The following is an 11,663-nucleotide window of genomic DNA, read 5'->3' as shown; positions in this document are numbered from 1 at the left end:
TGGAGAGCCAACAATGACATAGAGAGCCAACATAATAAAGTCAAAACCAACAGTGTAAGAACAAGCAGGTCAAACACTGCCGGTGTCTTTTATTCTAATGGATTTATTTATTTTTTATTCTATACCCACTCTAGAATACCAGGAAAAGAAGGACAAGTTAAAAATGGACTTCTGTCCGTTAAGTGTCTTGTGATCCACATGCCCAGTTGGCCTGAAACTCTGAACCTGACCCTTGGAATCTCCCATCGACTGAGGAGAGAAAGTTGACCTGGCATGAGGTCAACATTAAGGACAATATCTGGCCCTGGAGGTGCCTCTAGAAAGAGAGGAGTCGGGGCAGACTACCTGGAGGAGGTGAGCCCTGAACAGGCCTTGAAGGATGGGATTAATTGGGCAGGTAGAGCAGGAGGGGCAGGGCAGCTCAGATGGAGAACAGCAGAGAAAAGACCCACCAGGGGAAAGAAGTCCCCTCCTTCTCCGCTTCCTCACTCAGCTCTCCCCTCGACACCTCCTCCCCATGCCTTCAACTCCTTCCTCGCGGTCTTTCCCATGCACTTGCTTGGAGGAACCAAGCCTTGGAGCAATCCTGGTGTCCACCTCCTCCTCCCAGCCTCTGCCACCCTGCTGGGGGCTCCAAGGAAAATCCTATACCTGCCCAGACTGTCACCATCTTTACTCTCAGCTGGGACTCAGAGCTTCCCCCAGAGTCCCTCCCTGAGTCCCTCCCCCAGCGTGGCTCTTCAGACCTCACCTGTGCAAGGTGTTCCCCCCAACCTCTGCCTTCCACCCCGGCTCCCTTCCACATGCCTCCTCCCTCTCACCTTGGACTGTGCTAGCCCCTGCGGTGTCACCTCCTCTGATCCCACCACAACCCCCCCCCCCCGGGGCACTAGCCTACCCAGTTTAGAGAGGGTGAGACAAAGAGAGAGGCAGAATCATTTGCTCACACAGCCAGGAAGATGTAAAACCAGGATCCGAGAGGAGGTCTGCTGACCCGGAGCCTGCCCTAAGCCCTGGGTTCTCTCATTCCTTCCCGGCGACCCCTCTCCAGGCCAAAGCTGTCCCTCTACCTGTGCCCTGCACCCCCCAGGCTTGCTTCAGGGATCCGGTATTCGATTCACACCCCATCTCCAGCTTTACTCTCTCTCCCCTGCCTCTTTCTCCTCTGTGTCTCCCATTATAAAAGGAACTCCAGTTCTCAAATATTTTTCTTTTAATATCTCCCTCCACAGGAAGAAAAAAAACTTTCTTCAGTGTCACCCTTCCTACAAACCCCTTAGCTCTGTCTCCTTCTCCTCTCAGCCCAGTGCTCTGCTTCCAGGTCCTCCCCACCCAGGGCCATCTGCTGTCCCTTCGTGTGGAATGACTCTGGCCAAGGGCGCCAACTACCTCCTGCTGCTAAAGCCTAGCAGAGCGACTGCTCAGAGTCTTCTTGGAGAGCACCGTGGTGGAAAGCGGGAGTCCGGAGATCAGACACAAGTTTGAAAACCCCATCTCCATCCCCAACCTCCTGCACCACTCTGTAGCTGTGTGGCCTGAAGGGAATTGCTTAACCTCTCTGAGACTCAATTTCCTGATCTGTGAGTTGAGGGTAATAATGATAACTCTTTATAGGGATGCTGTGAGGCTTGGATATATTGCCAGCATTTGTGGAAGCACTCTTCTTGCTTACTTTCTCATCCTTATTGTTGGGGATACAAACGACCTCAAAGGACACTTGACCTGGTGGATGCCTCCATCCTTGAATCCTCCCCAGCCCTTGCTCCCATGACCCGCGCCGTCCCGATTTTCCCTCTTAGCTCCTCTGCCAGTGGATCCTCCTCGGCCCAGGCTTCCAGGACTAGAGGCCGTCAGCTCAGCCTTGGGCACTTTCCTACCGCACAGGGTGCTCCAGGCAGTCTCTCAATCCCGGGGCTTCAGGGACCATCTCTTTGCAGACAAGGTGGGGATGGGTTGGTTGGGGGCGTGTGGAGTTGGTCCAGGGGTATCTGTGGGTGGAAGCTCGGGGCAGAGATGCAGGCAAGAATCTGATGTGAAGTGGTCGTGGAAGCCGTGAAGGTGTGCAAGATTACCCAAGCAGAGAGTGGAAAGGTCTGCTGGGGCCCTGGAGGTGCTCAGGGGTTCAGAGGGGGAGGAAGACAGTTAAGACAGTTCCAGAAGAATGGAAGAGATGAGCTTCGGGAAGGAGGGATGGGCCAATCGAGTTCAAGGAGATGCCCTTGGCTTTGGAGGTTAGGTGGAGCAGGAGACCTTGGCCGTGGAGGGTCCCGAGGGGCTGCCCATCAGCAGAGCGGTGAGGGTGAGGACAGAGGCAGAGGAGCCCAGGTGAGGGGCCTCAGCTCAGTGGCCTCGATCTTCTGAGGCCCCAGAAAGCGGATTACCCTGCAAAGCCCCTCGAGCTGACTTTCCAAATCCCCAGTAGTGCTTCTCTGTCACAGGGAGGGTTAGCCCCACTTACATAAGGGCGCTGCACCACCCCCTCTGTCCCCTTAACTCCATGATTCCTTCCAGAAGTTTCACACTGTCCCTCCTCTCCCTCAGGCTCTAAGGCTGGGCCAAGCCCTGCCCCAGGCTCACCCAGAAGTGAGCCCAGTTCTGCCAGATGCATGGTCCCCTCCAGACCAACGTGGGGCTTTCTGCTGCGGCCTGGGCATGGGGTGGGAATGGGGATAGGGGCCAAGGAGCCAGGAAAGGAACAGCTGTTTGCCGAGGATTCCTCTGGGATCTTCTCCACAACCCTGAGAAGCAATCAAAATAACAGCCCCCATCATTTATTACATGCCTACTAAGTGCCAGGCCCTGGCATGTTTTGAGAATCATCTGACTTAGCTTCCCCAGCTACCCTACAAGGCAGGTACTTCTTCTGTCACCCCTTTTTACCGGAGACTGAAGCTCAGACAGGTTAAAGCGCTTGCTCAGGCATGCGTGGCTGGCGGTGAGGGAGCAGGGGTTTGAACTTGGGTCTGTCTCGGCTGTCTCCACCCACCCTCGGGGTCAAAGGAAAGACAAACGCCTCCTCCCGCCTCCCCACCTCAGAACCGTCACTGGGTTCGAGCTGGGAAGACTGGATCTGGGGACGCTGAGGGACCAAGCTGCCTGGGACTGTGAGGACAAGTCAGGGAAGGGCCGGGAGGCCGCCTGAGAGCCCGTGGCCAGGTTCAGGGGCTGCGTCCTCACCCGCTCCAGTCCGGCAGGAGACCCTCCACGTGGGGCCCAGACCCCACCTGCAAGCTGGCCTCAGACCCTACATTGGACCCATTTCCACGTGTGACGGGAGCTGCCTCTGCCTCTGTGCTGGGCGTCTGGGGGCTGCTAGCCTTCCAGGAGTGCCCAGACCCTCAAATCCTGGGCCCCAAGCCGTCCCTTATGAAGGGATTAGGTGAGAAGCGCCGGGGCAGAGAGCAGTACCCGCAGTGCAGCGACACCCAGACACACACACACCTCGGCCACACACTTGTCCCCAGACCGCTACGGTCCTGGGGCCAGTGGAGTCCACACCTCCCTTCACGACTGGATCAGCTTGAGAGCACAGGGACCCGGAGACACTGAGCAGCCTGGGAGCCGGTGTGGGCGCAGCAGGCCCGACCGGCTCCCGGGGGCACCTTGGTAATGCTGCAGGTGTGGCTGGTTGATCCCCTGTGGAGACAGTAAAGATTAAGAGGATCATAAGCTGCATCCAGCGCTGCCCTGGGAGAAATCTCCCCAAGCCGGAGCCACTGCTCTGAGGGGAAGTTGGGGCAGCTCCTGAGTTTAGACAGAGGGGCCAGGAGGCAGGAGCACAGAGAGGAGAGACAAGGAGACAGAGACAGAGGGAGAAGTAGAGGTAGACGAGAGACAGGGGCACAGACAGAGAGACAGAGGATCAGAGAGGGAGGCAAAGGCTGGGCCCGGCTCAGCGATCCTGAGGCCTCTCTTAGGCAGGAAGGCGGAGGCTGCCCTGGGACCAGCCAGGACCAGGCTGACAGCGCCCGTGAGCTCCAACATGGCTGCAGCGGCGCCAGCAGCTGTGCCTGCCTCCAGGAAGGAGTCTCCAGGCAGGTGGGGCCTGGGGGAGGAGCTGGCAGGTATGGCTTTCCTGGACGTAGTAGGGTCTGGACCCTTGGAGAGTGGAGTGTGGGTCAGAGGTTTGCAGGGACCGTGAAAGGAGCCGTAGCGACTCAGACCGAGCCCCAAGGGCTGTGGGCAAGTGTGAGGGAACCTGCTGGCAAACCCAGAATCCTAGAAACGTGGGGATCAGACAGGACAGCTGAGTGGATGGGGGAGGAAAGGAGAGAGAAGGGCCCTCAGGGGGTGGGAGCAGAGGTCCGTAGCAGTGGTGCCAAGATTGCTTTTGTGCGTGAGGGAGCCTGAAGCCACCTGCAGAGAGAGGGAGCGGGAGGTGGGGCAGAGAGCGTCCTCTTGTTGAGAACCGGTCATGGCGAGAGAAGGCGGAGGAGGAGGGCTGAGGGGGTGTGATAAGCGGGACACTTTTCCAGATGGGAGAGACACAGGCGCGTCTAAAGGCGGGTGCACAGGAACCTGAGGACGAGGAAGCAAGGAGGGCGTAGGGGTCCCTGAGGAGGCGGGAGGGGTATGTGACCAGCCCTGCCCAGTCCCCACCCAGCCCGGCTGCCCCTCAGGCGCAGGGCCCTCGCTCCAGTGCCGCGTGTGCGGGGACAGCAGCAGCGGGAAGCACTACGGCATCTACGCCTGCAACGGCTGCAGCGGCTTCTTCAAGAGGAGCGTGAGGCGGCGGCTCATCTACAGGTGAGGCAGGGCAGCGCCCGCCGCCCGCCAGCCCCCCAAGGTGCCTGGGAGGGATGGAGGATGGTCAGGGAAGAAGGAGCTGTGGCAAACATGTCCGAAACCCACGGCCCAGGGCCTGGGCGGGACCCTGACTCCCTGGGGGCTTCCCATCCGCCCACAGGTGCCAGGTGGGGGCAGGGATGTGCCCAGTGGACAAGGCCCACCGCAACCAGTGCCAGGCCTGCCGGCTGAAGAAGTGCTTGCAGGCGGGCATGAACCAGGACGGTGAGTCGGGAGACCACCCGGAGACGCGTGGCAGAAGAGAAGGGGGCGTGTGACCCGCGGGGCGTCCTGACCCTCCCTGTCTCCCCAGCCGTGCAGAACGAGCGCCAGCCACGAAGCACCGCCCAGGTCCGAATGGACCGCGTGGAGTCAGACACGGAGCCCTGGCTGGAGCCCCTGGCGGCTCCCCCGACCCCAGCAGGGCCCAGCCCGCGGGGCCCTACACCGGTGTCTGCAGCCAGAGCCCTGGGGCCCCGGGCCCTCACACCTCCAGGCCACCACCACTTCATGGCCAGCCTGATAACGGCCGAAACCTGCACTAAGCTGGAGCCAGAGGATGGTAAGTGGGAGGATGGCTGAGCTCCCGGGTCCTGCCTTCATCCCACACCCGGGTCCCTGAGACGCCCCTGCCGCCTACCTCGGAGCAGGCCTGATGCACAGCCTCCTCCAACAGCCGATGAGAATATTGATGTCACCAGCAATGACCCCGAGTTCCCCTCGTCCCCATACTCCTCCTCCTCCCCCTGTGGCCTGGACGGCATCCATGAGACGTCGGCTCGCCTCCTCTTCATGGCTGTCAAGTGGGCCAAGAACCTGCCCGTGTTCTCCAACCTGCCCTTCCGGGATCAGGTATACCCGTCAGGGGGCCCACAGGAGTCCGCCGGGCTGGGGGCGCATACCTCCTTGTGCAGGTGATGATTGGCGGTGCACGCGGCTTGGGGATGGTGACGGTTGGGGACACCCACGCCTCAGAGTCAGTGATGGTCAGGGACACCAGTCTCAGGGATGTGACTGCTGGGGGTGCTACAACTCTGGGCAGCGATGATGGTCGGGGTCATCACCCAGGGGAAAGTGATGGCCAGGGACACACGGGGACCAGGGATTTGAAGACAGTGCCTGTGCCCCTCTGGGTCTTCTTTCCTCCTAGACAAGCCCTCAGGCCCTACAGATGCTCTGTATGTCACAGGGTGGTCTGCACACCCTAAACAGCATCAGTGGGCAAACCTGGGCTCCCTTGGAACACAAATGCCCCTGACATCAGGGCTTGCATTTCAGCCCTGCCTCTTCTCCGCTAGGACACCCCTCTGGGCTTCTCATGGGCAAGGGGACCTGTCATGACAAATCCAGGAAAAGGGAACACTGAGAGTCTGAGTCCTTAGCCAGTGGTTTGGATGAAGCAGCTCGGAAGCCAGGCTGAGTCGGCTGAGGATGCCTAACTTAGGATGCTGGTGGGGAGTCCCTGAGGCTGCCCAGCTTCTCACAGCTCCAGGATTTCCTATGTATTCCACTTGCAGTTTTGGATGGAGCCCACAGAGTATCTTGCAGCTGAGGCATCTGAGCCAGATGGTGCCAAGTCCCAGAGCTCTGGACCCCTGGTTGATGTCAGGCAGAGGTCAGAATGTTCTGGGCACCCGGGACCAGCCCTTCATTTCCTAGGACACCTGAGAAGGTGGCAGAGGTTCCAGGCTGAGCCAGAGGAGCTGTGTATCAGTCATAACGCTCGCCCTCTCTCTGGGCACAGGTGATCCTGCTGGAAGAGGCATGGAGTGAACTCTTCCTCCTCGGAGCCATCCAGTGGTCTCTGCCCCTGGACAGCTGCCCACTGCTGGCCCCGCCTGAGGCCTCTGCTGGTGGCAGCTCTCAGGGCCGGCAGGCACTGGCCAGTGCAGAGACTCGAATCCTGCAGGAAACCATTTCAAGGTTCCGGGCACTGGCGGTGGACCCCACGGAGTTCGCCTGCATGAAGGCCCTGGTCCTCTTCAAACCAGGTAGCTGAGTCTTTGCCCAAGCCTTAGAGGAGAGTGGTTGGGGATGAAGAAGGGGAATTCTGGTGACTTCCTTCTGCCTCTCACTTTCCCTCCATGGCCCCACATAGACGCAGATGTGTGCAGACTTCTTCCCTGGGGGCAGGAGGGGATGGATGGCTGTGGGGTTGGGCTCACGCCTCCTGAGGCCCTGGCTGACTGTGAGGGGGGCAGAGGGGCTGAGAGAGAAGCTCACTGCTGCTGCTTCTCTCCAGAAACACGGGGCCTGAAGGATCCTGAACATGTGGAGGCCTTGCAGGACCAGTCCCAGGTGATGCTGAGCCAGCACAGCAAGGCCCACCACCCCAGCCAGCCTGTGAGGTGACCCGCGCACGTGCCTACCTGCCCATCTCTCCCTTCATCTCGCCACCCCCCTGCCCACCTCTCTGGCACCAACTCAGGGCTGCACTGTTTAGATGGCACAAGGGTCTCAGTACAACCAGCCCATGGCCGACACCTACTGAGTGCCAGGCACAGCACCAGGCCCGGGCGTAGGGACCAAAATGTGCATAAGGCAAACTTGCTGTCTCCTAGGGGTGCCCAGCACAGTGACCACACTGCAGTTGAGGGCTGGTCTTGAGGGCTGCATGTGTCTGCAGGAGACAGAGATCCACTGGGAGATGGGGTGCCAAGCAGAGCTGGAGGCAGGGCTGGACTTGGAGGAAGGATAAGGTCTACAAGGAGAGAAATCATCATTCACCAAGAAGGGGAGAGAGAGAGAGGCAAATATGCATATGTTCTTAGGTCAGGAGCCCAGTTTGGAAGGTATAAGAGATCGCTGTCACTGAGAAGGTGGGGGACTAAGCCAGAATGGCTCTCTGGCATCAGCCTGTTCAGGCCAGCCAAAGGCCAAATCTGATTCGCTAGGCAGAGAGGAGCCACTGCAGGCTTTTGAGCAGGAGAGTGCTGTACACAGAGCTGGGCTTCATGCAGGGGCGTGGCAGTGAGTACAGAGGTGCCAACCAGGGAGGGAAGCAGACATTGCCATCATCCAGGGGAGCCGTGGAGTTCTGCTCTTTGGGAGTGGAAAGGCAATGACAGATGCGGGAGCCACTGGGAGTTGAGATGGGTCAGACTTGGCACTTGAGTGGATATAAGGAACGAGGGGAAGAAGAGCTATTTGGGAGACGAGGTAGTCAAGAAATAAAAAGGAAAGTCAGGAGGAAGAGAGTTTTGAGGGAACATGAGGCCTGCTGGAGGTGCAGCGGGACATCTGACAGGGAGGCATTTGCACAAGCCACGTGCATGGACAATAGCACTGCCCTGGCTGGGTTTGGACGACAGTGGCTGCCAGCTGAGACTGTGGCTGCAGGGATAGTGGGGCAGGAGCCAGTGCTCTGGGACTGCCCGGCTCGCCCCGGCACCAGCAGATCCAACGGAGCCTCAGCAAGATTGGACCACTTGGACTCCAGGCACCTATTGGCTATTTTAGACCATATTTTCTGCATTCTCTTGGGCCCCCAGCAGTTCTCTCTGAAGAAGTAAGCTAACACGGGCACCCTCGAATCCCCTGTAATCTGAGAAATGATCAAAAGAAGAGGTAGTTTTCTTTTAGAAATAGTGAAAGGTACAAGGACTATACCCATCACACAGAAAGATTTCTGCTATTGGTGAGCATAGGTAGAACGTGTCCCTAAGGCTCAACACAGCACCCTAAGAACAGTCATCACAGACATTCAGGCACCAGCGGCCCTCCTTCACCAGCTTTCTGTTGGGCTCAGCTCCCAGAGATGTCTGGGCATACTGGTTTTGTGTCAAATTTCAAAATTCTGATTAACATTTCCTTTGCCACTCCTATTGGAGTTGGTTCAGTATCAACGGCAGGCAGAAACTGAGTGCTGAGCAAGTGATTTGGGGTTCTCTAAAGCCAGCGTATTTCAGTTTTTAAAAACTGCAACACCCAGGAAGAAATGCAATTTCCATCATAACCCAATAACACACAGACCCTGAGACAAAGTTCCCCCAAATAATACCTGCCCTTACTTTGAATGATTTACTCTGATATTTCTGTTTAAATTTAAATTGTTTATTGTTTAAAAAGGCTGGTTGCGACCCACTTCCGGCAGTTTGAAAAACAATTTCTCTACTTGGCTTTATAGTAACTCCTTCCTGACACTCCTTAGATCAGAAAAGCAGAAGAAGGGAGGGGTGCACGACTGCTCAGTGCCACCGGCTTGGCTCTTACAAGAAAAAGAAAGCCCTTGGTTTGACAAAACAAGTTCAGTAGGTCATTGGGAGGTGGGAAGGCTTCCCGTAGACCTCCGTGGTAGAAGCTGAGCTTGGAGCTGCCCCACTTTGATGTGGCCTCCTTGACATTGGGCACTGACCCCAGCTGTCAGTCCTCCCACCCAAGGAGGGTCTAATGTCCCTCCCTGTCTCTTGGGGCTTCACCATCCACCTTCTCTGTACTGGGGACCCCTGCCTTGGCAAATGGTTCTTATTTAAAGCTACAATGACTCCTTTTCTGGATGAGTATCTCAGCCACAAAAATTAAGTTTCGATTGCAGAACATTTTCACTAATGGCTAGCTACTCTATCATCCTAGGTGGCTTACAGAGGGGAATTTATATATATATATATATATTTTTTTTTTTTTTTTTTGGCCGTGCCACGCCTTGTGGGATCTTAGTTCCCCAACCAGGGATTGAACCCAGGCCCCATGAGTGAAAGCGCCATGTCCTAACCACCTGACCAACAGGAAATTCCCAGGAATTTATATTCTTATTCAAATATATGTGGTATTAATCATCATGTAATTATAACCATTATATTCAATTAATAATATATTCACATGTACTATTAATATAAATAACTTCTCACTTTATAATCTTTACACATAATAAACGATATTTATTCACTATTTTCATCACACTCCTCAACTAAAGATTGGAGGAGGGCCACAGTGGGTCAGGGGTAGGTGAATGGGGCCTTTCCTCTAAACTCCTCCTCAGTCACCCTGGGCACCGGTCATCCCTCCTCTCCTTCCCCCTCCGCCTCTCCTGGGATGGCACCATCCCTGGGACTCGGGCTCAGAAGCTGGTAAACTGACGGTGTCCTCTATGCTGTTCAGGTTTGGGAAACTGCTCCTGCTCCTCCCGGCTTTGAGGTGTATCACTTCCGAACGTGTTGAGCTCCTCTTTTTCCGCAAGACCATAGGGAACACTCCAATGGAGAAGCTCCTTTGTGATATGTTCAAAAACTAGTGGAGGTGGAAATAAAATGGGTGCGACCACTGTGGAAAACAATCTACTGAAGCTAGACATCTGCCTGCCCTTTGATTCGGCAGCTGCACTCGTAGGTATGTGGACCTAGCAGAAATGTCCACCAAAAGATAGGACAAGAATGTTCGTTGCAGCTTTTTTCATAATAGCTCCAAACTGTACAATGACAATAGGCTGGATTAATAAATTGTGGTACATTCATATAATGGAAAACAGCAATAAAAAGGAATGAACCATCAATATTATGTGGCAACATGGATAAATTTCACAGATGTAAACGCTGAACAAAAGCATCCAGGCACCACTTCTGCTTATACAAAGTTCAAGAACAGGCAAGATTAACCAGTGGTGGTAGAAGTTGGAATAGTGGTTACCTCCGCGGCAGGGGGTGGGGTTGATTGGAAAGGGGCCTGAGGGAGCCTTCTGATGTGCTAGAAATGTTCTTTATTTTGATCCAGGTGGTGGTTTCATAAATTTATCCATTCATAAAAAATTAATTGAGCCATGCACTTAAGATTTGTGCAATTTACTGTATTGTTAGACCTTAAAAAAAAAAAATTGAAAAAACAAAAACAGGAAGACGATGTGGCCAAGGCTCTCCCTTTGAAGACGCTGAAAGCGTGAGCACAGGGTCTCGAATTCCACCTGGTTGCCACTCCGGGTCGTAGTCCAGGTGCCACGAAGCCAAGCCCAGTGAAAAACCTCCCAGAGGATTCAACAACCCAGCTTCTCTCTAGATGGCATCCCACCACCCCACGGCTTCTCCCCATCTTTCTCTTCCTCATCCTTCCTCACCTCTCCGTAAACAAAGGTGAGCTCCATGCAACTCAACACAAGGCAGCCACAGGCACTTTTTGTGAAGGGGAATCTCCATCACTTCTTTTTTTTTTTAAAATAAATTTATTTAATTTATTTATTTTATTTTGGCTGCGTTGGGTCTTCATTGCTGCGCGAGGGCTTTCTCTAGTTGCAGCGAGCGGGGTCTACTATTCATTGTGGTGTGCGGGCATCTCATTGCGGCGGCTCCTCTGGTTATGGAGCAGGGGCTCTAGGTGTGCGGGCTTCAGCTTCAGTAGTTGTGGCACGCAGGCTTAGTAGTTGTGGCGCAAGGGCTTAGTTGCTCCACGGCACATGGGATCTTCCTGAACCAGGGATCGAACCCCTATCCCCTGCATTGGCAGGTGGATTCTTAACCACTGCGCCACCAGGGAAATCCCTCCATCACTTTTTAAAAAAATTTATTTATTTCATTTATTTTATTTTTGGCTGCATTGGGTCTTCACTGCTGCGCTCGGGCTTTCTCTAGTTGCGGCGAGCAGGGGCTACTCTTCATTGCGGTGCGCGGGCTTCTCATCGCGGTGGCGTCTCTTGTTGAGGAGCACGGGCTCTAGGTGCGGAGGCTTCAGTAGTTGTGGCACGTGGGCCCCGTAGTTGTGGCTCGTGGGCTCTAGAGCGCAGGCTCAGTAGTTGTGGCACATGGCCTTAGTTGCTCCACAGCATGTGGGATCTTCCTGAACCAGGGCTTGAACCCGTGTCCCCTGCATTGGCAGGCAGATTCTTAACCACTGCACCACCAGGGAAGCCCCCCACCCCCGCATCACTTCTTAATTCCTTATGGAAAGATGAAGTT

The 11,663-nt window shown here is 55.4% G+C and overlaps 1 protein-coding gene across 1 annotated transcript; it reads left to right on the top strand.

Annotated features, from left to right (window-relative positions):
• The first annotated feature begins 1,362 nt into the window (after positions 1-1,362).
• NR2E3 (nuclear receptor subfamily 2 group E member 3) lies at positions 1,363-10,015 on the top strand. Its single transcript, XM_059915193.1, is given in 11 exon segments — positions 1,363-1,479; positions 2,237-2,325; positions 3,918-3,954; positions 3,956-4,064; positions 4,620-4,746; positions 4,907-5,010; positions 5,099-5,347; positions 5,462-5,637; positions 6,530-6,776; positions 7,028-7,133; positions 9,883-10,015. Coding segments are annotated over 11 exon segments (1,494 nt in total).
• Positions 10,016-11,663: the final 1,648 nt, after the last annotated feature.

This window comes from Balaenoptera ricei, chromosome 2 (genome assembly GCF_028023285.1).
Source record: "Balaenoptera ricei isolate mBalRic1 chromosome 2, mBalRic1.hap2, whole genome shotgun sequence".
Lineage (NCBI taxonomy): Eukaryota > Metazoa > Chordata > Mammalia > Artiodactyla > Balaenopteridae > Balaenoptera > Balaenoptera ricei.
This window is presented reverse-complemented; position numbering and strand designations above follow the sequence as displayed.